General features: G+C 37.4%; 1 protein-coding gene across 2 annotated transcripts in view; it reads left to right on the plus strand.

Annotated features, from left to right (window-relative positions):
• The window catches only part of ACOXL (acyl-CoA oxidase like), a 511030-nt gene that overhangs the window by 20617 nt on the left and 463398 nt on the right, over positions 1-27015 (plus strand). The window contains exons 1-2 of one of the 2 annotated variants that reach the window (XM_051975800.1): positions 19649-19739; positions 25423-25519. In XM_051975800.1, coding sequence (XP_051831760.1) covers positions 25445-25519 — 75 coding nt within the window. In that variant the 5' untranslated portion in view covers positions 19649-19739; positions 25423-25444. Of the gene's footprint in view, positions 1-19648; positions 19740-25422; positions 25520-27015 lie in introns of those variants that run through there. The other variant, XM_051975799.1, reaches the window with a different exon arrangement.

Genomic DNA, 27015 nt, shown 5'->3' on the forward strand with positions numbered 1-27015 from the left:
CTCCTAACTCATTGAAACTTTTGGAGTCTATTAATAACCCCACTCTACTGCCCCTTTTTGTTATCTCTTTCTATGTCCTTCTCTTTCTCTATCTCCCTCTCTCCTTCCTCTCCTCCCCTCTCAGTTTCTCTAAGAAAAAAAAAAGAATGATTATGTTATGTTTTTGATTTTTGTATTCCTAAAGTCTTGCACAGAGTAGACACTTGTTTTTGTTTAAATTTGTTTGAAGATTTGTTGAATGCCTGAATCTACCTACACTAAAGATGTTTAAGACTAGAAAAGGGAGCAAGAAGGCCCTTGCACAGTTCCACTTTGCTTAAATCCAGTTCACTCATCAGTCAAGATATCCCACTTGTGATGTCATTGGTTCTCTTTGAGAATGAAGGGAACTTTTAAGAAGGATATTGTAAAGGTAGCATCAATAGTTATATACCATCTTCATCCTGTTATATAGACATGACTGTTGGTATTGAATTCCAAGACATTTACATTGTGCCTCATGAGTGGTCATTCATTTTACTTAACGACTTCTATTGATGGAGAACTCACTACCTCCTGAGGCAGCCTGTGTCCCTTGGAGACAGCTGTAATTCTTAGTTTTTACTGACAACAAGCCTAAATTTGTCTGAAACTTCTGTCATTGCTCCCAATTCTGCTCTTTGGGATTAAGCAGCAAAAAAAGTATCCATTTTTCCATATGATAATCCTTCAAACACTTAAGACTATTATCATGCTTTCCCTCTGTCTTCTTTAGGCTGAATATTCCCAGATTTTCTTTTAAATCCTCATATGCTTTTATCTTCAGGTTATTTATTATCCGGTTTGCCTTCCCTTGGACATTATCTAGCATATCAATGTCTTCCTAAAACCTGGATGAGATAGAAAACCCCAGGATCTCTCTGTCTCTCTCTGCTACTCTCTCTGTTAAACACACACACACGCGCACACACACACACAAACACACACGAATACACACACACACACACACACACACACACACACACACACACACACACACACACACACACACAAGCACATGCGCGTGCCCCGCAAGTTAAATTGAGTCTTGAAAGAAGCCAGGAATTCTAAGAAGTGGAAGAGAGACAGATGAGCAAAGTCATAGAAGGAGGAAACAGAGGGTCATATATAAGGATCAGCAAGCAGATCAGTATGATTAGATTGTAAAATACTTGTTGTCTGTCCAGTCATTTCAATCATGTCTGGCTCTTTATAACCCCATTTGGGGCAAAGATGCTGGAGTTGTTTGCCATTTTCTCCTCCAGTTCATTTTGCAGATGAAAAAACTGAGACAAACAGGGTAAGTGATTTTCCCAAAGTCACTTGGGGAATCAAACTCAGGGACAGGATATGAAGAGTTTTAAATACCTAAATAGAGGCATTTATTATATCTTGGAAGTATTAGGAAGCCACTGATTTTTTTTTTTTTGGAGTATATGATGGAGAATGGGGAAAGGGATAAAGGGAGTCAGACTTTTATTCTTTAGGAAAATTATTTAAGTAACTTTATGGAAGATAGATTGGGATGGGGAGAGACTTGAGTCAAGGAAGTCATTATTGCATTTAGTACAATAGTCCTGATAAGAAATGACCAAGGATTGAAGTTGGGGGGAAGTTTTCTGAATGGAGAGAAGGGAATTTTTAAGAGAGACATTGTGAAGGTAGAATAGATAAGCCTTGGCAATGAATTGAGTGCATGAGATACCATACTCAATATAGGGGGTACAAAGAAAAAAGTCACATGATCATAGATTTGTTGCTGGAAGTGATTGCAGAGATGTTAGTCCTTTATTTTACAGAAGAGTAATCTTAGGCCCAGAGAGGGAATTATGGGGAAATGGGTCGAGTAACTTGCTCAAGTGGTAGAGTTGGGAATCAAACTTGATTCCAAATGTAAGATTTCTTCTGTGCCATACTGCCTCTAGAAAACATGGACATCAAGATCAGACTATAACATTTATTGAGCACCAGTTACTACATGCTAAGCACTGTGCTAACTGATGGGGATTAAAAAAAAAAGAGGCAAAAAAGTAGCCCCCTGTCCTCAGGGAGCTTATTATAATCTAATGGAAAATGAGGCTGTGTCTATTTTTAGGAGAGTAAATGGGGTTTCATTCTACTGGGTGGACTTGGGGCAGAGATCCAACTTCCACAGGGAAATGAAAGGTAATTTGAGGATTTAGAAAACATTAGCAGCTGGTGTGTGTTAAAGAATGGTGCTGATAGAAAATGTTCCAGAGAAGTCAAGGGGAGCCTTGAAGGAAGATAAGGATTCTTGAGAGGAGTCATGAGGAGGAAGGGAGTGTATTCCAAAAACAGAGGAAAGCTTAGGCAAATACATATAGTCAAGAGAAGGAATGTTGAGTTTGGAGAATAGTCCAATTTGGCTGAAACAGCAGGTATACCAAGAGAAAGAGAATAATGTGATCTGTAAATTGAAAGTTAAATCAACATCAGATTGAGAAAGGCTTTAAATGCCAGGCTGAGGTATTGTATAGGGAAATATGATTGGACCAATGTTTTACAAAGATGATTTTTAGTAGCTTTGTGTGTGAGTTGGGGATGGATTGGAGAGAGGAGAGATTGGAAATGGGTCAAGTACAAGAGTGTGTGTGTGTGTGTGTGTGTGTGTGTGGTCAGTGGGCAGCAATTAGGAGCCTATTGCCATGGTCCGGGCAACAGGTGATAAGAGCCTGAACCAGAGTGGTAACTTTGTGAGTAGATGATACTAATAACAACAGGAATAGTTGGCATTTATATAGCACTTTAATGTTTGGAAAATGCCATAAAAACATTTCATTTTGTCCTCATGACAACTCTCAAAAGTAGGTGATATTATTCCTATTTTGTGAGGAAACTGAGACAAGCAGAGAAGTTAAGTGACTTGCTTTGAATCACCCCAGCTAGTAAGTGCCAGTGGCAGTTGGAAGAACCAAGTTCAGACACTAACTAGGTGTGTGACTCTGGACAAGTCACTTCACCACTATTTGCTCCAGTTTCCTCAATTATAAAATGAGAATAATAATAGCATTTACCTCACAGGGTTATTTGAGTATCAAAATAGATAATATTTGTAAAAGCATTTAGCATAATGCCTGGCACATAGTAGGTACGATATAGATGCTTCTTCCCTTCCCTTCCCCTGAGGCTGGATTTTAATTTAGATCTTTTAAATCCCTTGTCCAGTATTCTATTGTACCATCTTGCTGCCAGGGGATAAATGGTTAAGGAGGATGTGGAGGTAGAATTGATAACTAAATACACAAATAAATGTGGTGGGTCAACAAGGAAGATTCTAAAGCTGTAGAATTGGGAGGATATTAGTTCCCATAAAAGAAATAGGAAAGTTTTATTGTATTTTAGCAGCAAAACTGAGTTCTGTTTCGTACATGTTAAATCAAGCTCTTTATACAGAGGCAATATTTCCATTTAAGTTTGTATCCATCATTTTAAATTTGTTCCCCTCCCCTACTTTTGCTTGCCCCAAGCTCTTTAACATGGCTATCCTTTCAATATTTGAGTTTTGGCTTTTCTCACTTTTCTGATGTTGCCTGGTTTGACCTTTTCCATTCATGACCATGACATACATCAGTAAATTTGTTGGGAGGGCATAGAAACTTGTATGTATAAGCACCAATAAATGTTTGCTGAATTGTTGTTCAATAATACTGACAACATTAAACATACTTGATTGTAGTAAGAAATGAGATTTGTTACCTTTTTTGTGCCATGGATCCTTTGGTAATCTGGGGAAGCCTATGAATCTCTTCTAAGATTCGTGTTTTTAAATACAAAACATAAAATATGAAGGAGTAAAAAGGAAACCCATTATATAGAAATACAACTAACAAACCATTAGGAAAAAAGTTTACAAGCTCCATGTGAAGTATGGGATTAAATAATCTCCAAAATGGTTTCCACTGCTAATTGTTTATGAAAAAATATTACAAAGATTTTTCACTTTTTAGACATATAATTTTAGGTAATCCTGGTTACAAAACTATTGTATAGTTTAGGTAGAATTTAATTTGTATTAATGGAAAATTCTTAGTGTTGTTGTGTGAAGATTTATTTTTTGAATAGTTTGTTGATTTTGAGTGAATACAGGCTATTGAGAATTAGAAATATTCCTCTCAGTGTCAAATGAAAAAGAAAGAAGATTGCTGAGTCTGAACTTAGTTTCAAATAGCTTTTGTATCTCTACCTGTCATCTTCTCTGTATAACTCAGTTTCCTGGGCTTCATTTTCTAATCCACAATTGAGGTGTTTGGAATAGATGACCTCTAAAATCTTCCTCTGTAAATTATAGCCTTAATGAAATTCAAAGTTAACTTTGAAATAAATGTTCAATATAGAGAATTTAGAACCTCTAATTATAAACCAGATAAAAATGCAAAATGGAATTCCATGTGGATCCCTTCTTTAACATTTCAGCAGGTAATCTATTTTAACATGCATATCATAAATGAGTTCATTCTATATTGAATTCACTTCATATTTTTATTTTGGAATCTTGATATGTATTATTTAAATGTTTTTAAAGTGTTAGGTTCTGTTCTCTTTGGGACAAGCAACAGATCCAGATGGTGTAGCCACAGTGGAAGTTTCCTTCCCTTCCTCCCTCCAGTTTGGCTCATTTTTTCCTACTTGGGCCCTGCCCTACCTGTCTCTCTAATTAGCAGGGCACTTTTAAAGCCCTGGTTAATGTGCTTTATAGTTACAGGCACAGGCATGATTAAATACAATGACTTATTTAATTTCCTAGGCTTATATTGACTTCACTAAGACTATATGATCTGATATCAGCACTAACCAAGAACATAATCTTGAAGAACCCATCCATAAGGCTGAAGCAACTAGGCACTCTGAAAGAGACACAGGAGATGGCTGATTCCAGACTAATAAAACCATTCCCATTTAGATCACTACCTTCCTTGGATCCCCATAGAAAGAGCTCAGGACACTGAATCCAAAAGCCCTGTAATCGAAATACTCCCAGGAAACCAATCCCTATACAGCCATCACTGAGGGAAGGAGTCACTGGAGAAGAGACTCACCTTTTTTTGCCTCCCTTCCATAAGTGCTCCCAAAGCCCTGGGAATAACAGCCCTACCTTCAGACCACTAGCCCTGATTGCAGATCAGCCTTGATCCTACAGCCATGAACCCATTCAACCCTTGTAGAAATGTAGTCTATTAGTACTGTAGCCACAGGTATCAAAGACCCAGAAAACTGATCATTTCTTATCATAAAATCCTTGGCATTGTCAAATGATTCAACAGCAGAAATGAAATGATTTTGCCAATGGAAATGATACAAAAGAATATACATTATTTTGTTGGTAGAGTAGTGAATCAGTCCAAACATTTTATAGAACAATTTGCAACTATGCCCAAAAGGCTATAAAACTGATGTTGAGTGAAGTGAGCAGAACTAGGAGAACATTGTTCTCAGTAAGAGCTACATTATGTATAGATCAACTTAGTTCTTCTCAGCAATACAATGATCCAAGATAATTTCAAAAGACTTGTGAAGGAAAATGCTATTCCTATCCAGAAGAAGAGCTATGGAGTCTGAATGCAAATTAAAGCATACAATTTTTACTTTTTTTTTCTCATGGTTTTTCTCTTTTTTTCTGAATTAACATTCTGAATTCACAACATGACTAATGTGGAAACAATTATGTTTAAAATGATTGTATATGAATAACTTATATTAGATTGCTGTCTTGGAAGGGAAGGAGGGAGAAAAATTTGGAATTCAAAAACTTATAAGATATTTTCCAACATTCATTTTTATATGTCATTAGAAAAAATAAAATACTCTTAAGTCAAAACCTGCCCCTCCCCAAAGAAATGAGTTCAACTATTAAAAAATTATGGAAAGACTTTCACTAAATAATGAAGACCAAAATGAGCAGAAGCAAGAAAACATTGTATACACTAACAGCAATATTGTTTTAAGAGCAACTTTGAGTAAACAGTAAGTTATTTTGTCTATTATAAATACCCAAAGAACATATGAAGAAAGACACTATCTATACCAGAGAAAGAACTGATAAATAGAAGTATATGTAGAATAATTTTACACACACACACACACTACACATTCCTATACCAATTTGTATCTAAAGATAGCTGTCTTTAAAGTGGAACAGGGGAGGGAAGAAAAAAAAGAAAAAAGTTTACATGATAATTTTGTTGAATAGGAAAGTAATTTTGCGAAAGGAAGTTTGTGTGTAGTAAATTTGCAGTTTCATGTAAAATTGTCTTTTAAAAAATTTTCATAATAAATATTTTATTTCATAAGAATGCTTGTTTTATTCCATAAATGGAAAATAAAATTTCAAAACAAATGTTACAGAAAAAAGAATATGATTATCATCTGTTTTGCCACTTGCAACCTAAGGACCATGGAATGTTTCCATCAGATTTGTAAGTGAAATGTTCTCTATGTGTCATCTTCCCCATTAGAATGAGAATTTGCCAGTGGCACCACTACTAGGTCTATAGCCCTCCCCTTCAAAAGAGCAAAGAAAAAGGATCCACATACGCAAAAATATGGCAGCTCTTTTTTGGGTACCAAGAAATTGGACACTAAAGTGGTGTTTTTCAGTTGGGAAATTTCTGAACAAATTATAATACAATAATAATGGAGCACCATTGTGCTGTAAAAATGATGAAAGGCATGGTTGCAGACACCTGGGAAAACTTATCCAAACTGATGCAAAGTGAACAGGATGAAAACAACAGCAACAGCATTATAAGGATAAACAGTTTCTAATGATGAATACAAATTCCAACCACGAGAACCAACAATGAAGCATATTACTCTTGACAGAAAGATGATGAATTTGGGGTGCAAAATCAGACATATAGATTTTTGAATATGGCTAATGTGGGAATTATTTTATTTAACTTGCCATATTAAAAGGGTTTTTTGCTTTTCTTTTTTCTTTTAATGAGAGAGGAGATAGAAGAGAAAAAAATAATTTTTTGTCAACTGAAAAATTAAAAAAAATATATTGTGAATGCCTTGAGAGCAAGGATTATCTTTTCCATTTGTATTTTCTTTGTTTAGCACTATGCTTTTGCACTTTTTTCATTCATTCACTTATTCCCCAGTAGTGATATAGTCACTCAGGCTGGGATGGCCATTGTTTTGGTACTCATAGATTGTTTTGTCTTTATTAAAACTGAACTTTGTGTTTCCAGGGTAATGAAATGTATAAAGTGAAGAAATATAATCAAGGCTTCATTGAAAATAGAATGAAAGATGTGTTTGAGGGAAAAGCATGGTATGTCAAAGAAAACCTTTGTGTGGTAGTCATTACTGACATTGGCAAGATGGGCAGCAACCTAATGGACACCGCCTCCTTTTAGGACATAAGAATTCACAAAGAAGAGGGGCATGACCAATTTGTGGGCAAGATCATGACAAAGTGAGATATATAGGGATGACTCCTGCACAAATTATGAAAAAGTGAATGAAATCCTGCAGTAGAACAAGGAAGGATAGCAACTTATTATAAATGAGGATGATGAGTTATTGACCATCATTGCCTGCACATGCATATACTTTCAATAGTATTTTATTTTCCAAATACAGGTAAAGATAGTTTACAATATTCATTTTTATAAGACTTTGTATACCAGATTTTTTTCTCTTTTCTTCCTTATATTCCTCCTCCCCAAGAGAGCAAGCAATCTGATATAGTTTAAATACATATACAAATCTTTTAAACATATTTTCATATTACGTTGTGCAAGAAAAATCAGACCAAAAGGAGGAAAAATATGAGAAAGAAACAAGCAGACAAAAAACAACCCAAAGGTGAAAATATTATGTTTCTAACCACATTGTTTTTCATAGTTTTCTCTCTGGTGGTGGATGGTATTTTCCATCCTGAGTCTGTTGGAATTGCCTTAGATAACTACATTGGTTAGAAGAGTCAAGTCCATTGCAATTGATCATCACATAATTTTGCTGTTACTGTGAACAATGTTTTCTTAGTTGTGCTCACTTCACTCAGCAGTTTGTGTGAGTGTTTCCAGGCTTTTCTGAAATCAGCTTGCTCATCCTTTCTTACAGAACAATAATATTCCAATACTTACATATATCATAATTTATTCTGCCATTCCCCAACTGATGGACATCCACTCAGTTTCCAGTTCCCATGCTAAGCACTTTACAAATATTTCATTTGATTCTTGTGACAATCTGGGAGGGAGGTGGTATGACTCTTATTTTACAGTTGAAACACCTGTTAAAAAGAAAGTCCATGTTCACATATAAGTGGTGGAGGCCAGATTTGAACTTAGATCTTCCTGATTCTAGGTTCAGCATTCTATCCACTATACAAGATATAACTGGAGATATATATGATATGAAAACAAAGGCAGCAATAATTTAAAAAAATAACATGCAGGAATGATAGCATGATGTCCTGCAAATGTATTTAAAAGGGCTTTAAAATAATAACATAGGTGGTAGGGAAGAGAGAATTGCTTATATTATTCACTAAGGGTACTTATATCATAGAAAGTACCTATAATGAAGAAAAAACACTCAGAAATTCACAAGACAAAATCCATAGAAAGAGTAGTAATACAATTTAGGCCTTAAATGTCCTCGCACAGATACTTCAAATTTAGGTAATAAGTACAAGAAACTAAAGTTCCTAGTGTAAGAAGGCAAATTTAACTTCAGAGGTATCACTGAGTCTTGGTGGGCTGAAACTTGAACCTAAAATATGGCTCTGGGTGGGTATAACTTGTTCCAAAGAAATAAATAGATAAAGTAGAAGAGATCAAGAAACGTTTATAATGTATATAAAGTTTATAATATAAATGTTTATATATTATAATAATATAATTATAATTATAATAAAGAAATTTAGGAACCAGAAGTGGGAATCATAGTGGAGAACATTTGGATGTGAGTGAATGGAAAAAGAAACAGAAGTGTTTTTGTCTTTGGATTATGCTATAGACTGTTTTCTGTCTCATTCCTTACCTAGGCCTTGGTCATTGAATGGATGTTGCCTCAGACACACTGGGACTTGGGAAGGGACTTTAATTTAGAAAAGCTAAGGTCATCCACCACATCCCTGGCCATTACCAGCTGTCTTGACTTTTGTCTGCCACTGATCTTAGATGGCTTAGGAGGAGAGCGTGAGGTTCATGACTTTGTACAGCTCTGCCTCATTTAATCCTTTTCAGGAGTATGTCAGAACACCACCCTTGTGATATCTTTGGTCCTCTTAGAAAATGAAAGACAAAACAAAGTGGCAAGTACCTTAAGAACTGGGACTACCTGTTGGCATCCAAAGGTGTCAAGAAATTGCTTCTGTGTATAGTGCAACTATTGTTTTAGACTCTACTTTTTCAGCTGGCAATGTTAAATATTATAAAAAGAAATATTACAGTCATTAGGTTATGGGTCTTAATGTGCTCAGCAGGAACATGTAGGAATTCTGATACTGAAGTGCCTGTATGTTGTCAAGTGAGTGGCTCCAGGCAATAGCTCTCTAACAAGAGCACAAAATAAGCCCAGAGCTTCTGTGTCCCATTCATTGCTGATGGTGGCATCCTTTATATTGGCCAGCCACTCTGTTTACCATTGCTTATCACACTGTTACCACCAGTTGGCTTTCCACCATAATGACGAAGCCATGTATTGATGACCAGCACTAACAAGATTCATGGCTAGAACATTTTCTCCAGCAGTGCAGGATGAAAAAGATACTGGGGAATGGGCTTCCTATTTGCCATAGAGAAGAATGTAAGTAGCTAGTGAAATAGAAAAGATCAAAGTGGACTGAAGCATATTTGGGACTGAGAAGGACAATGAGTACCCCTGAGAGTTCATTCCTTACCTGGATGAAATCCAAGACTCTTGCCAAGATATTGTTGCCAAGAGTTGATGCAAATTAGAGCCATGATGTTCTTCAGGGAGCTGAAATCTGAGAAAAAAATCATTTACACAAGTGGTATGTTTCTCCATTCTATATATAAGTGGCTCTTTTGAGAGGTGAACTAATTTGATTTTATTACCCCTCATCTCTCCTTTTTCCACTTTTTTCAATAAAAAGCTAGACACTGTGGAAAAATAGTCCATGGAATCATGGAACATCAGAGTTGATAAAGGCCTCAGAGCCAATATTCCTAGCCCAATCCATACCTAAATTTTTTGATTCACTCTCTACCAAACACTTACGTGCACTTACTCTACTATGTGCAAGTTGCAGTTAGAGATAAAATGAACACTCCTAGCTTCAAAGGGCTTACATCTTAATTGGAGCATACAAGATGTAAAAGGATAGGTATTTAGATGTTAATTTGTAGCAATTGGTGAACTCAGAAGAAACATCTTGCCAGAGGTGGCAACAGAGTAAGTTCAGCCTTGAAGGAGATTCTAGATACTAAGAGAGGGAAATGAGAAGGGACTGCTTTCCATGTATTGGGGACAGCTTTTTGCAAAAGTACTGAAATGGGAGGTGGATTGCTGAGTTTTAACAACTTGATAGCCATGAAGACTCCATTTATTTCGTGTCAGACACAATCATTAGGCACTCACAGGTGGCGCTGGCTATGGGCAGTCTAGCTTTTCTAGAATGGAAGGATTGTGAAGGAAACAACAATATGAGGCTGGAAGCCATTAAGTTAAATTCCAAACTAAGAAGTTTGTGTATTATCCTAGGAGCAAATGAAGGTTCTTGAGGTTCTTGGAAAAGGTTCTTTAGTGAAGTGATCCTAGTCATATCTTAGATCATTTTGGCAGCTGTTTGGAGGAAGGATTGTAATGGAAAGCCTGGAAACAATTAGGTGGCTATTTATAATAGTCCAGGTAAGATATGGTAAGTGTCTGAATTCATGGGGGGGGGGGGAGCTATAAGAATGGAGAGGAGATGGATACAAAATATGTTGTGGGAGTAAAATCACATGTGCAGGTGAGGGGTGTGTGTGACAAATTTAGGATGATTTCATAAAGTAGTGAACCTGAGTGATTTGGAAGGACAGAAATACCCTTGACAAAGCAACAGGCAAATTGGGAAGAAAGGTAGATTTGGGGGAAGAAAATTCACCTATATTTCTCCTCCATCACCTTTGCCTGCTTTTTGGCAGGGAGGACCCTGACTTGGTCAGGTACCTTTTAAAATTGACCGTTCTTTTCTGACATATTCCATCCACATAAGACAACTGTCTTACACAGACTTTGAATATATTTATGTGGATATATGGTAATAAATTCACCATTTCCTGATGCAACTAATAATTTTCTTTTTCTTGTTGAATATGAAAACCCAAAGAAAGCAGTGGTCGGTGCTATGCTATTATGGACTTAAAATTTCCTTTACCAGAGGCAACGAGATGGTGCAGCATTTAGAACACTACCCTAAAGTCAGGCAGGAGAACCTGGGTTCAAATTTGGCCTAGACACCTAACACTTACTAGCTGTGTGACCTTAGGCAAGTCATTTAACCCCAATTGCTTCACCCCCTCCCAAAAAATTCCTCTATCAAGATTTGAGATTCCTTTTATATCACTAATCTTAGTTTTCCATTAGTGAAAGAAAACGTGTACTTTTTTTTTTTAATTGGGAAGGGAATCTCTTAGCCTTTTTAGATTCTGTTAGCAGATGTGTCCTGTTTGCTAACCCTCACATGCAGTGAATTTAGCAATCCCCAAAGAAACCACTCTTGAAGCTTAGTCTTGGGACTGCGCAATATCACTCTTGTCATTCTATAGATCTGACATCTCTGAAAGTTACCACAAGATGATCAAGTAGTTTCTGTTTCACTTGATGGTCTGAACAAGCATAGTAGTAAGTTTCATTACTATTCAGAGGTGTCTTTGGTGAGTATGGCTTATAGAAGTGGGGGTAGAGAACTTTGGGGTTGGAAATGCCCTATCTGGGGGTGGTTGTGAATCTGACTGTGGTATTTACTAGAAGGTTCATTATTCATGTTTCTTTTCTCATTACCTTTGGGGACACAGTGTGCACAGCTACCTTTGATTTCCTGGAATAAATGAGTTAGCTACTGAAAAATGACAGTTACAGCTGGTCATCTTGGTAGTTTGTAGGACATCATTGCCTAATAGAGATTACTCTGTCCAGAATCTCACTCACCTGATTTGTGAGTCCCTGATCAGGACTATCTTCCCATGAGATTTCCAGGCCATGATCACCTCTGCCTTCCTTTGTTACTCTGGTGATTTCCACCTTCTTGTCAATAGTCTTTCTCTTCCTCACCTCCTATTCCCTGCACTTTTGGTGTCAGCTTACCCCATTAGAATGTAAGCTTCTTGAGGGCTAATATCTATGGACAAGTGACTCTGGGCTACCAGATAATCTTTTCTATAAAGTTGAGACCAGACATAAATAGCCAGAGAGAAATGGCATCAAGGGGGTAGGGCAGACGTTTGAAGAGTGGTAATTCCCGGTCTAAGGAAGTAATGGTGGTTGCTAGTTTCCTTTTCCATCTGAGAGCTTGCCTATTATCCTGCAGCAATGTTCTGCCTGGGATGAGTAAGAGATAAAGAAATAACTGGGATCCTTTGTAGCCCAACTGAAAGTGTCAGTGCACCAGGAAACATTTGGAGAACATTGTTGTTGCCAGTGACAGTGTAAGCGGGTCAATGGCAGCATCTTCTGGGAGCAGGTTCTGCATTCCCATTTCTGTGGCTCCCACTTGGATTTTCTCATTCCTGGTGGGTGGAAAAGTCAGTGGGGGAACATTTAAATTATGAATGGAAATGTTTGGGGGCATTTATTAAGCTCACTATGTGAGTTGCCTGCATCTCCCTGTGAAAGTGTCTGACACTAGGTATCTAAATTGTGGGAAATCTTGGGCTTTGCTCTATGTATAGATTACAGTTGTGGGTAGCCAGAATCTAGGGGAGCCTCCTGGCTTATGGTAGAGTCTACAGGGGTAACCAAGCTTTCATGGGTAAGCTTTCATGTTATTGTGATTGGAACCGGGCTCCATGTCACTTATTTTTTATACTATTGCCAATACGCCACCCTATGTATTTGTCCTTCCCAATTAGAGTACAATCTCTTTTGTCCTGGTGACTGATTAGCATAGCACCCAGAACTTAGTAAGTAATCTATCTTTCAGAAATTCATAAGAAAGTTATAGTAACTCTCATAAAACTCTGCCTGCTTCATGGCTCACCCTCTAAGGTCATCACTTGTAATGTAAATGGTGATGGAAGAGAAAGTTACTGAAGCATGGAAGGGAATAGTGGTCAGGAGCTTTTTGGCAAACAAGATGAAGGACTTTCCCTCTTCCATGGCTGGATGTACCTTTCTATAGGTGATTCTAAGCACTAAGAGGCGGTGGCTATGGAAGAAGCTGGTCTGATAGAGGAGGAGATAAATGCAGATTCTAAAAAAACTTAAAATTTAAATCAAAAAATTTTTTTAATGAATTGCAAGCAAAAAGTGGAATGTCCTTCGTGTGTGTGTGTGTGTGTGTGTGTGTGTGTGTGTGTGTACACAGCTAGAACTTTCTGCCTGGAAAGAGAGCAAGGGGAGGTAGCAGCTACCCACTCCATCTCCAGCATCCCCAGGGCACAGTTATAGAAGTAGCCTATAAAAGGTAGTAGGCAGAATAAGCAGGGACTGAGCTAGACTGAGCTTTCTCCTACCCAGCTGTGGGGCCTTTTCTGCTAACAGTGGCAGGGAGCTGAGTCTGAGAGCATTGGGGAGTCCCTGACTGGTCCCTAGGAGAAGGAGTCTAAGAACTTGGTAGAGCTCTTTGAGCAGGCTTCAGCTCAGCCCCAAGGCCAGGTCTAGCTTAAGGATAAGACAGGACATAAGCATTCTTGCAGCACTTCCTCTGTGTGCCAGGCCATGGGCTAAGTGTTTTGCAAATGATTCTTTTAACAACCTTCAAGGGTAGATGCTGTTCTATCATCATACAGCTAGTGTTTGAGGGAGATACAGAGCTAGATCTGGAGTCAGGAACACGAGTTCAGCCTCAGACATTTCCTAGCTATGTGATCCTGGGAAAGTCACCTAACATTGTTTGCCTCAGTTTCCTCGTTTGTAAAATGAGCTGGAGAAGGAAATGACCAACCACTCCAAGAGTATCTTTGCCAAGAAAATCACAAATGGGGTCATGGAGAATATGCAACAACTACCACTTCCTGACTCTAGGTCCTGCCCCTTTTCCTCTAGTCAGCAAGAAGCTGCTCTTGTACACATTCACCATTACTTGTAGATAGTTGGAAACTGTAACATGCCTAAAGCAAGCTGCTTTGATTTGGAGAGAAAATAGAAATGAGGAGCATAAAAAACAGTTGGATTTTCAAGTCTCAGCCAAGCAATGAAGAAATATATTGCAGTGGTTAAAAAAATTGGATTCATATTGAAATCCTCCCATGTCAGAGAAGAAAAAAAGAAAAAGCAATAATAATGCCAGGATTAGGTGACTGGTTTGTTAGTTTTCTCTATATTAAAAAAAATCAGAGAAGATGAAAACTTATTTGATTACTGAAGAGAAAATAGCATTAACCACATAACCAAAGGCATCAAATGAAAAGTAGATGCAAATATGAAGACTGAAGTGGGCAGGACCTTCCCCCATTGAGTTTGTGACTGAGGACATATAGAGATAATTACAGTCCAACTTCAGTACATACACACACACCTACACACACCCGTACACACCCCACAAACTGTAAGGACAACGAGGACCAGGTAGGCCTATACTATTTATTATCACCTCCAACCCTTTTAGTTCCCTTTTATGTTTTGTCTCCACCATTAAAATATAAGCTCCTTGAGGGCAGACCACTGTAAGCTTGTCAAATGCTTGACAGGAAGGCTTATTGATTTGAACTTGTTCTTTATTTACTAGACAACTATTAAAAAAAGAAAGAAACCATTTTTACCTGACCAAAATTGTTTCCCTCCTTTACTTTTACTATTACTTTTCCTCTACCTCCCTCCCCTCATTTCTAATGAATTGCTAATTTTGGTTAATCTTGCTAATTCATGGACAGCTAGGATGTGTAGTGGATAGAATGCTGGGCCTGGAGTCAAGAAGATTTAACTGTGGTCTCAGATGCTAACAGTGTGACTTGAGGCTAGACATTTAAGCTTGTTTGCCTTGGTTTTCTCATCTGTAAGTGAGTGATAGAAGGAAATGGCAAAACCATTCTGGTATCTTTGCCAAGAATGGGAACATTAAAAGTCGGAAGTAACTGAGATGACTAAACAGTAACAAATTCTTGTTGATTCTACCTCCATGACATTTTTTTTTTTTATGTCTGTCTCCTTCACTCACATGGCTACTCACCTAATCTAGGCCCTTATCTTTTTTTTTTTTTCCCCTTTCTTTTTATTTATTTATTTAAAATAACTTTTTATTGACAGAACCCATGCCAAGGTAATTTTTTACAACATTATCCCTTGCACTCACTTCTGTTCTGATTTTTCCCCTTCCTCCCTCTACCTCCCCTCCCCCCAGATGGCAAGCAGTCCTATACATGTTAAATATGTTGCAGTATATCCTAGATACAATATATGTGTGCAGAACCGAACAGTTCTCTTGTTGCATAGGGAGAATTGGATTCAGAAGGTATAAATAACGCGGGAAGAAAAACAAAAATGCAAGCAGTTTACATTCATTTCCCAGTGTTCTTTCTTTGGATGTAGCTGCTTCTGTCCATCCTTGAGCAATTGAAACTGAATTAGCTCTCTTTATCGAAGAGATTCACTTCCATCAGAATACATCCTCATACAGTATCATTGTTGAGGTATATAATGATCCCCTGGTTCTGCTCATTTCACTTAGCATCAGTTCATGTAAGTCTTGCCAGTCCTCTCTGTTTTCATCCTGCTGGTCATTTCTTACAGAACAATAATATTCCATAACGTTCATATACCACAGTTTATTCAACCATTCTCCAATTGATGAACATCCATTCATTTTCCAGCTTCTGGCCACTACAAACAGGGCTGTCTAGGCCCTTATCTCTTCTTGACTGTATCATTGCAATAGACTTCTATTTGGTCTCCCTGTTCCTAGCCTCTCTCCTTTCCAAAATATTCTTAATACAGATGTCTCAAGAAGCTTCTGTGGCTCACTATTATTGGTTTTTTTTTGGATAAAATAAGTTTTTCAGCTTGGAGTTTAAAATTTTCATGTTTCATTTTTTGATTTCAGTCTGCTTTTCTTGACTTATTTCATATTGCTCTCAATATGAGAGATACTCTTAAGTTTCAGCCAAATTTGCTCTTCTTTGAAGTTGACATTCTATTTCTAATCTCTGTGTAAATTGTTCCCCTGGAATACACTCTTTCTTCACTTTTACCTTTTAGAATCATTAGCTTTTGTTAAATATTAGCTCAGGTTCTATCCTCTATGGATAGCCTTTTTTGATTTCCCAATTATTTGTATTTTCTTCCTTCTCAAATTATCATGTATTTACTTATCTGGCTATATGTAATATAATATCCCCTTACTTAAAATGCTGACTCCTGAAGAAGAGCTGTTTCATTTTTGTCTTTATTTTACCCCAGTGCCTGACATAATGCCGTATACATAGTAAGTGCTTAATAAATGCTTGGTAAATTAAATCTTTAAATTAAAGTCCCACTTTAATTGAGTTACTCTAAGCCAATGGTATTAGATACCTGCATGTCTCTACATGCAGTTTGTTTCCAAACTCTCCAGAATGTCAACCCACATCAGTGGATCCTGGTGTAATTGACCAGAATAAAATCAGAATCTTTTCACTGGAAGTTGTCCAGTGGTAGTTACCTTACCAAAATAAGGAGAACTGCATGCCAGTGGAAAAAGGCATTGTTCTACTTAATTGAAACAGATTTTTTTTTGATCCCTTGAAAATTCCTAAAGAATTGTTATTAGAATTTAATGTAATTATAACATTAGTTTAATAATCTTTCTTAATTTAATTAAAAATAAAATGAAGACCAATCTTCCTTTGTGTACAGACTGAACAGTGAATACCACTGAGTATTAATTTTTGATATACTTTTTTAGGAAATGGTTGGAGGGTGGTATTCATTTCCTCACTTTCTGGAAAGAGCTAAGGGTGAGCCAGTAGGCAAAAGTATAAAAAAAGTTTTTTTAGAAAGTTTTGCTTTCTCTATTCAAAGAGAAAGCCAAAAGTTGTTATGTGTTATAGAATGTAAGCTCCCTAAAAGTAGGAGCTGTTTTTTAGTTTTAACTTTGCATAAACAAAGCTTTGAATTGATACTAGGTTCTTAATAGTAATAATTATAACAACTGGTACTAATATAGGGCTTTAAGTTTGGAAAAGCACTTGACAAATATTATCTTATTTAATCCTTTGAAGTAGGTGCTATTATTATCCTCATTTTATTTTATTAATTAATTTATTTGTTTATTTTTGCTGAGGCAATTGAGGTTAAGTGACTTGCTCAAGGTCACACAGCTAAGAAGTGTTAAATGTCTGAGGACAGATTTGAATTCAGGTCCTCCTGACTTCAGGGCTGGTATTCTAACCACTATACCACCTAACTGCTCCCATTATCCTCATTTTATAGTTGAGGAAACAGATTAAGTGACTGTCCAAAGGTGATATAGCTAGGAAGTGTCTGAGATCAAATTTGAACTCAAGTTTTCCTGACTGTAATCCCAGTATGGCTCTATCCACTGTACCACCAAGAGGAGAAAGATTACATAGTTTAATCATCTTCTGCTGTTATAGGATGTTACAAGTTGAGGGGCTGGGTCTGTTTAAAGGTAAAAATTAACATGCTACCATAATGAATGGGACTTGATCTCTATGGGGTACATATGACAGGAGCAACAGTAAAAGGACACAATGTCATCACTGATGAGGCTAGTTCTCTCCCTTCACTCTTCTCATTTTGGTGTGGTCATAATCTATTGAGTTTGTGGTTCTGTATAAAACCCACTTAGACCCCAAAAGGATGCTCTCATCTTATAGATGAGGAAACTGAGAACCTTGGCTTTGTCCATCATAGTTTGTCTACTTTCTATGAAAACTGTGATTGTTCAACCTTCATTCTCAGAGAAGACCAATGACATCAAGAGAGTGATGTCTTGACTTGAAAGTGAATTGGATTTAAGTGAGGCAGAATTGGGCAAAGTCACCAGCCTTAATCTCTCCAGCATAGTCAGTTTTATAAACTGGGAAGGATTAAGGAGCAATAGGAACAGCTCTTGGAACTTGCAAAGGGCATAGAAATGACCAGTTAACATGTTTGTTTACTAAATAATGGTTGTGTTTTATGAAAGCAATTATTAAAGTTATTGTTCACTTTTTCAAAAAATAAATTTTCATTAATATCTTTTGATTTTACAATAGCTTGATTTCACCCTGTATTTCTTCTCCACTCCCTTCCAGAATACTATTTCATTTAAGATAGAATTTAAAAAGAAAAAATAAGAGAAAGAAGGGGGAAAAATTCAGCAAAACTGATCAAATATATTAAAAGAAATCTGCTACTATATGTTTCACATCTATGGATCTCTGCAAAGGAGTTTGGGATCTTTTCATATCTTGAAAATTTTCAAAACTGAAAATTTTTAGATATAGGAAATTGACAAGAAGACACTGTGCTCAAGTGCTCAAGAACCTCATAATTCAGCTTCTGGAAAGAAACCTTTTTACTGAATAATATAAACAAGTTTGAATATTACATAGAGAAAACCCCATAATTGGAAGAAACGTTTCCAGTAGAGACTGGCCATCAGCATTGAGGAGATTGAAAAAAGGTGAAATCAAGACACAAAGTTGGCAGAACCCTGCCCTATTTAGGAGGCATCCTTTCCTAACATGCTTGTGCAGGAGTTGGTGTTTGAAAAGTGAAGGAAGAACAGCAAAATAACCAGCTCAGTTGCCTAGTGATTAGAGCTCTGAGCCTTGTGTTAGTAACATCTGAATTGAAATTTGGCCACAGATACTTACTGGCTGTGTGTCCCCAGGTAAGTCACTTAACAAAGGTTTTCCTCAGTTATAAAATGGGAATAATAATAACATCTATCCCATTGGATTTTTGTAAGGATCAAATGAGATATTTATAAAATGTTTTGCACTTAATACATACTTACTCCCTACCTTAATAAACCAAATTTTGCCTCACTCACAAAAAGAGCAGATAGAAATAAAGATATGGTGAGGCAACTCTCTGGTTAGGAATTAAGTGTTTTCCTAATTGGAGAGACTGAATTCAGATGTTACTGACCCGAGGCTCAGGGCTCTAACCACTATACAATTGAGTTGATTATTTTGTTGTTTTTCCTTCACTTTTGAAGAGGACTAATGATATGACAGGATTATGTCATAATTTATTCATGAATTGAATAAGTGAGGCAGAGTTGCATAAAGTTGTCAGCCTCAATCTTTCTTCCAGAATCATCAAAGTCTAATGACAAGACAAATGTCAAAATGTCAAGGGTGATGGCTTGGGATGCATTGAGTGATTGCCTTGGTCTTTTTTTTTTTTTTTTAATGTTTAACCAAGCAATTAGTGAGCTATACAACACCTGCTTTAGTCACCTTTATGGTTGCTGGAACAAATGGTTTTCATCTGCCCATTCTGCGAGGATAAGGGGGTGGGTAAATAACCCCTAATTCACTGAGAGTTTTGAACCCTCCTAGTTACTCTTAACCCAGAGTCCATCTGCTGAGATGGTTTTACTGGGGTGTAGCTGTTGCATGTACTACAACTTCTACAGCCACAATTGAGAGGTGAGTGCTAGGTAGATACCAATACCAAAGGTGGATGAACATCTCCGAAAGGAGCTCAGCAAGTGCTCCCTGAACACCCCATTTATCCTAATTCATTATTTTATAGTGTCTCTGGATAGATAGGGAAAAGCTGGCTTTTTCAAGCCAGGGACAAAGAGGGAAAGCTGGCTTTTTCTTGGGACTTCCCTCAGACTGGTTTCTCCACTCTAAGATTTCTATAGAAATGATGATCCTCTTCCATGACTTTCTTCTCTGCCATGACTCGGTCTTCCCCTGGCTCCTCAAAGGTGTGCTGGAAATACCAGGTTGGTCCAAATTCTTGAATCCAGACCCTCGGAAATTTCCCTCAGTTTCTTAATCTGTAAAATAGAAATAATACCCCCTGTAGTACCTACCTCACAGGGTTTCTGTGAGATTCCAATGAAATAATATATGTAGGCTGTTATATAATTGTCAGTTCTTATTTGTTCCGTCTGAATTGTAGATAATTTTCACGGTAAAATAATTTTACATATTACAAAACCAAACTTAGACACTTTAAATTTTGTGAGCACATCTTCAAGCTTTTTACACAAACCAAAAATATTTTCATGCGTTATTCCTTATATCTTTTATTTTTACTTTTAATTTTAATTCTTAGTGGTAGCTCTGAATATCCTCTTGGTCAAAGTGTTAGTGCTCCACCTAGTGGTTATAAAAAACTTAAAATCGTGAGCTCAGCCAAGTCTTTTTAACATGTTTGTTAAGGGGATCTTACAGTGTTATTATTTATAGTTAGGGACACAAGACAGTGTGGTGTTGTGGGCAGAGTGCTGAGCTTGATGTCGGGCAGAATCCAAATTCCAGCTCTGACATCCAGCTGTGTGACCACGGGCAAAGGCACTTACTTCTCCCAGATTTCCTCGCCTCTAAAACATTTTTCAGCTCCCACCTGGAAGAATTGTTGTCAGGCACAGATAGGTAAAGAACATAAAGTTCTCTGTCATTCCTTGTGTCCAGTGGGCATTTAGGGTTTAGAGACACATGAGATTAATTTCTTGTTCAAGAATGGATGGTGGGAGAAGGCAGAAATCGTAGGTTATTATGGATCTGGAGCAAGAATTTACTTGATTTTTTTTAACATGTTTGTTAAGGGCATCTTACAGTGTTATTATTTATAGTTAGGGACACAAGACAGTATGGTGTTGTGGGCAGAGTGCTGAGCTTGATGTCGGGCAGACCGGGCATCCAAATACCCTGTGGAAAGAACTATGTTGAGTATAGGGCAGATCCACGAAGACTACTTAGTCCTTGCTCTCCAAAGCTTGCAATCTAGTTTAAAAAAGACACCATTTGACAGTAGCACTGGTGATATTAAATTTTAAGTTTCTCTTTGGGTTTGCACTCTTGTGAGATAATAGCAGCTGTATCTCTGGGTTCCAATTGTCCATGTCCTGGTGGAAAGAAATGTTTTCAGAAAGCATCCTTAGCATGGCAGAAAAATACCAAGGAGATCATTTTTATAAGAATATGAATTCCAAGGTGGTAGAGATTTCTAGGGAAACAAGTATATCTCTTACATCTTGAAACTTATTTTTCTGTATTTTTTAATCTTTTTGAAAGAAAGTTAACAATATGAAAATCTAAAACATTTCATTATGTTGGGAAAATATAGCTCTAAGCAAGGGTTCTTAACTTTTTCAAGTACTATAGCCCCTAGTGGCCATTTGGTAAAAAATGTTTTAAAATACATCAAATAAAATACAGAGGATTCCAAAGGAAACCAGTTACCTTGAAATAAAGATGGAACTTTCTTCTCTTGCAAATTAATGAATTCCATCCTCTTGACCCTAGTTTAAGAATCACTGTACTCCTAATATACTTGGTTTAGAATCTGCCTCTTTAGAAATCCCATTACCTAGTCACAGGGGTCCTCAAACTACGGCCACAGGCCAGATGCAGCAGCTGAGGACGTTTATCCCCCTCACCCAGGGCTATGAAGTTTCTTTATTTAAGGGTCCACAAAACAAAGTTTTTGTTTTTACTATAGTCCGACCCTCAGTCTGAGGGACAGTGAACTGGCCCCCTATTTAAAAAGTTTGAAGACCTCTGCATGGCATATGGGAAACAGGAACAGCAAAGCTAAATAGAATCCACAGATAATATATTCACTGATTTTGGTTAATAGTTATGCATTTGTTACCAGTGCCCATTTCCATTGCTGCAGGACCAATTTGAGAGTTACCTCCTTTTTTCCAGTTTGTTCTCTGCTGAAGTTACTCAAAATAGAAAAGAATAGATCCCAAATCATGCAGCTGGAAGTACACTGAGAAAGAAAGAGTTTAGCTAATAGACAAAATAGATAAAGACCCTCAGAAAATCAAGGATTGCCTGTATCTTCCTGTGATTCGCCCCATCACCCTCCTTCTTCTCTATTGTTTATTTTTCTTCAGGATTTTTTTCATTTAGGCTTGTTGAAAGGCTTCTTTTATGTGAAGTATTCCTGACCATATCATAGTGTGTTGCTTCAGCCAAGATAGACTTTGTTTATTCTCCACCCAACTCCCATCACCAAGACTTTTGCGTTTGGGATTTAGTTGTAGTTTTGGCTTAAAATTAGTTTTTAAAGTCTTTTCTTATGTGCCACTTTGAAAACTTGAACATCAATTACTTTTGTGGTCTTAGGCTGCTTTTATTCAGGGTTTTCTTTGCCCACTTCTTTCTGGATTCTATGTTTATTATAAGCAAGTGCTCTACTTAGAGGAGAGATTATTGAATTTGCTTTTTGCTGATTTTAGAGTTTTTAAAATTTGTTATAATTTAATGTAAAAGTTAATAGACTCAATGAAGATGTTGTATAGCTTTTGGTTCTCCAAGATTTTTTCTTAGGTTTTTAAGGCTGTCCTTTCTTTCCATTGAACTATTTTAAAAAGGAACCTTCAAGAAAAGGGATCAGAATGGGCAAGATTCCCCTGAGTGTCCTTTCCTCCCATGGTTCCTGTGAATCCAAATCTCTCCCCTGAATGTAATCATGTCTAAGTTTCCGCAAAGAAAAAGACCCTCAATTCTCCTGCCATTACTCAGGTTACAGAAATATCAACTGTAAGACTTTGATTCAACAGAAAATTCAAAGCACCCCAAATCTGAGCCCACAAGCAATCAAGAAAATTCTTCTTCCATCTTCAGTGGACCTACCTCCTCCAGAGACTTTAGTCTGTTCTTCAGACCTATAATTCTACATTGGTGTTGCTCCTTCTCCTGATTAGGGGACAGGGAAAAGTGCTTGAGGAAAGACTGCTGGAGTTAAGGAACCTTCTACAATTATCCCTTCTAATCCATGCGATTAGGAGTGCAGGGCCTTCATGATTTGGAAAATCTGTGGAAAATGTTTTGGCCCGCCCTTCATACCACAGAAGAAGTCTTAATTATTATGATATTAAAAGATAAAACATTGATTTTATAAAATACTATACATATATTTTATGTATTTCTGAGTTTCTAAACTTTTTGTCTCAACTGCTGGCCTTTGAGTGTCATCTTCAGTTTCTGCAAAACTCTCCCCAAATTCCCATTTAAATTTCTTATGCTGACCTGCGATATGTTGAAAGCAGGACTGAGAAAATCAGGATATAGAAGGGATAACTATACTCTGGTAATCCCTTCCTCCCATAGGATTTCATATAGTTTTTAGCCTTTCCAGACTTCTCTGGGATTGAGGGTTCTCAGCCAGAGAAAAGTACTTTGGGTACATAGCAATTGACTTCTTTTAAATCCTGTTCTCAGACATTTTTTTGGGGGGGGGGGAGGCAGTTGGGTTTAAGTGACATGCACAGGATCACACAGCTAGTGTCAATTGTCTGAGGTTGAATTTGAATTCAAGTCCTCCTGACCCCAGGGCTAATGCTCTGTCCATTGCCCAATTTAGCTGCCTCAAGGCATCATCTTTTTAATCAGCTGTTTACTACTCACCATAATTGTGAAGATTTCTTTTCGTTATTGATCTGACTAGGGGACCACTAAGGTACCTTCCAATGCTTATATTTTGTGATTCATGGAGATGCTGTCTAAGTTTGTTCTAATGCTAACTTTGGGATTTCGGTTGTAATCCAGACATGTTATTCAGGAAGACAGCCCTCCTGGTTTTTCATAGTCACTTGTGATGGAGGGTCTCATGTATTCAGTGGGATCAACTGGTCTCTAAGGTCCCTCCTTACTCTAAGAGTTGATAAGCCTATGAAATGATGTGAGTTATAAGGTGTACATTATATAACAAGAGGATTTTAGTATCTTTGTATATTCACACAGAAGATAGGCTGAACCCATAACATGTTGAGAAAGCTACTGGAAGAAATTTTACCTATGCTTTTTTTTTTTCTTTTAAAATTTCTTTCTTTCTTTCTTTCTTTCTTTCTTTCTTTCTTTCTTTCTTTCTTTCTTTCTTTCTTTCTCTCTTTCTCTCTTTCTCTCTTTCTCTCTCTCTCTCTCTCTCTCTCTTTCTCTCTCTTTCTCTCTCCTCTCTCTCTCTCTCTCTCTCTCTCTCTTTCTCTCTCTTTCTCTCTCTCTCTCTCTCTCTTCTCTCTCTCTCCCTTTCTCCTTTCTCCCTTTCTCCTCCCTTTCTCTCCTTTCTCCCTTTCTCCTTTCTCCCTTTCTCCCTTTCTCCCTTTCTCCCTTCTCCCTTTCTCCCTTTCTCCCTTTCTCCCTTTCTCCCTTTCTCCCTTTCTCCCTTTCTCCCTTTCTCCCTTTCTCCCTTTCTCCCTTTCTCCTTCCTTTCTCCTTCCTTTCTCCCTTCCTTCCTCCCTTCCTTCTCCCTTCCTTCCTCCCTTCCTTTCTCCCTTCCTTCCTCCTTCCTTCCTCCCTTCCTTCCTCCCTCCCTTCCTCCCTCCCTTCCTCCCTCCTTCCTCCCTCCCTTCCTCCCTTCCTTCCTCCCTTCCTCCCTCCCTTCCTCCCTCCCTTCCTCCCTCCTTCCTCCCTCCCTTCCTCCCTCCCTTCCTCCCTCCCTTCCTCCCTCCCTTCCTCCCTCCCTTCCTCCCTCCCTTCCTCCCTCCCTTCCTCCCTCCCTTCCTCCCTCCCTCCCTCCTCCCTCCCTTCCTCCCTCCCTCCCTCCCTCCTCCCTCCCTTCCTCCCTCCCTTCCTCCCTCCCTTCCTCCCTCCCTTCCTTCCTTCCTTCCTTCCTTCCTTCCTTCCTTTCTTTCCTAGGTTTTCCTGTAATCTATTTTCTCCTTTCCCTTCCCCTTCCCTTTTCCGGAAAGCTATCCCTTATACAATTTTTTAAAAAAGAAAGAAAAGAAAAAATTCAGCAAAATTGATCAGTTTATCAAAATAATCTGATATTTTGAAGCAATCCATTCCACACCCACAGATAACTTACACCCTCCTACCTCTGCAAAGGCATGTGTATTCTTTTATCTTTTCTTACTTTCTTTCTTTCTTTTGTAATTTTGCAACATTTTCTCTTGAGTTGTGTGTGTCGGGGAAGGGAATTTATTCTTTCCATTTACATCATTATCATGACTATTTATATTCTTTTCCTGGCTGTTTTTTTCCCTACCACTTTGCATCAGTTGGTGTAAATCTTTTTCATCCTGTCAATTATTTCTTATAGCAGAATAATACTATTCTATTAATTTCTGCTGGTACTCTTTTTTATTTTTTAAATTATCTGTACCTTTTAAAAAAACATCCTTTTGGCATCTGGTTTTCACAGATACGACCTAAGTCTGGATGAAATGAGGGATTTGACATTTCAGAGAGTGAAATTTACCATGGGCTTACCTCAGTTAAAACGTGCAATTCAGGAACAGGTAAGTTTTATTTTTTTTTGCATGTGATTTTGTGAATTCTGTAATCTATTTTTAAAAATCTGTAATCATTTATTAAGCATCTATTGGCACTGTGCTAAGCACCAAGAACACAAAAAGACACATAAAATAGTTCCTATTCACAATCTAATGGATACAAGTAACAAAAAATCCTTACTCTCAAAGTGCTTACATTCTAAAAGGGAAAACAGTAAGTACAAAAATAAATATAAAATAAATAAATACAAATATGTGCCAAGTAGCTAAAGACCAAGTTATTCGGAAAGCAGAGGACTAGCATTTAGGATCACGAAAGACTTCATACAGAAAATGAGATTTGAGTTGCATCTTTAAAAAACAGTAATAGCTTTTTATTTTTCAAAATACGTGCAAAGATAATTTTTAACATTAAGCCTTGCAAAACCTTGTGTTCCAATTTTTTCTCCTTCCCTCTCCACTCCCTTTTGAATTGTATTTTAATGTAATTGATGGACTATGAAGTGGGGTTAAGGAGGGGAGTGCATTCCAAGAATGTGGGACAACTAGTATAAAGGCAAGGAGGTGAGTGATTATATGTCTTGTATAAAGAACAGAGGGAAGGCTCATTTGGCCAGATTTCAAAGGTCAGGAGGCAATGTAAAATCCAGTAACACAAGGAAGAGTGCTTGAGACGAGGTTGAATAGAGCTTTAAAATCTAAACAGAAGAATTTGTGTTATCCTAGGAGCCACTGGATTTAAGTAGGGGAATCAAATGTTCAAATATGAACTTAACTGTCAAATTACTTTGGCAGCAGGTTGAAGGATGAACTGAATTGGTGAAAGAAGACAGCAAGAGCAATTCAAAGCTTGCTGCAATAAATGAGATTTGAGGAAGGACTTTGAATTAAGGCAATATATGTGTGAGAGGAGAGAAATGTGAGTGATGTGAAGGTAAAAATGACAACATTTATTAACTTATATGTGTAGAGTGAGGGGGATAGTAAGGACTACAAGCTAATTATGACATTACAAACCTGGAATATCGAAAGGAGGATAATGTTCTGAAAGAAATAAGGACAAGAGGAATGTTTGGAGAGAATGATAAAAAGTGGGCAGATAGGCAGAAGGTGAAATAGAATAGCATCACAAAAATAGAAAGGAGAGAACAACCAGGGGAAAGGGGTGATCAAACTTATCTAGTGCTTCAGAGAGTTATAGAATATACCACTTTCTAGTTCAACAATCTCTTCAACTTCCATCACTCTCTACTTCTCTTCCAGATTCAGGAATGTTACCAGATGTTCTCTCCATGACCCCAAAATGTTCTACATTCACAATGAAAAAATTCCGAAATTTATTTTTATAACCATAACCTTTTTATCATTGTACCTTTCCTTAGATCTGATTCTTTCATAATTCTTTGCCCTTCAATATCGCCACCAGTTCCTATACACTCCAGTAATCTCCATAGCATATATTTTAAGACACTCCTGAAACCATATCTGGATTATTTCTGTCT

Source organism: Antechinus flavipes, chromosome 2 (genome assembly GCF_016432865.1).
Source record: "Antechinus flavipes isolate AdamAnt ecotype Samford, QLD, Australia chromosome 2, AdamAnt_v2, whole genome shotgun sequence".
In the NCBI taxonomy this organism is placed as follows: domain Eukaryota; kingdom Metazoa; phylum Chordata; class Mammalia; order Dasyuromorphia; family Dasyuridae; genus Antechinus; species Antechinus flavipes.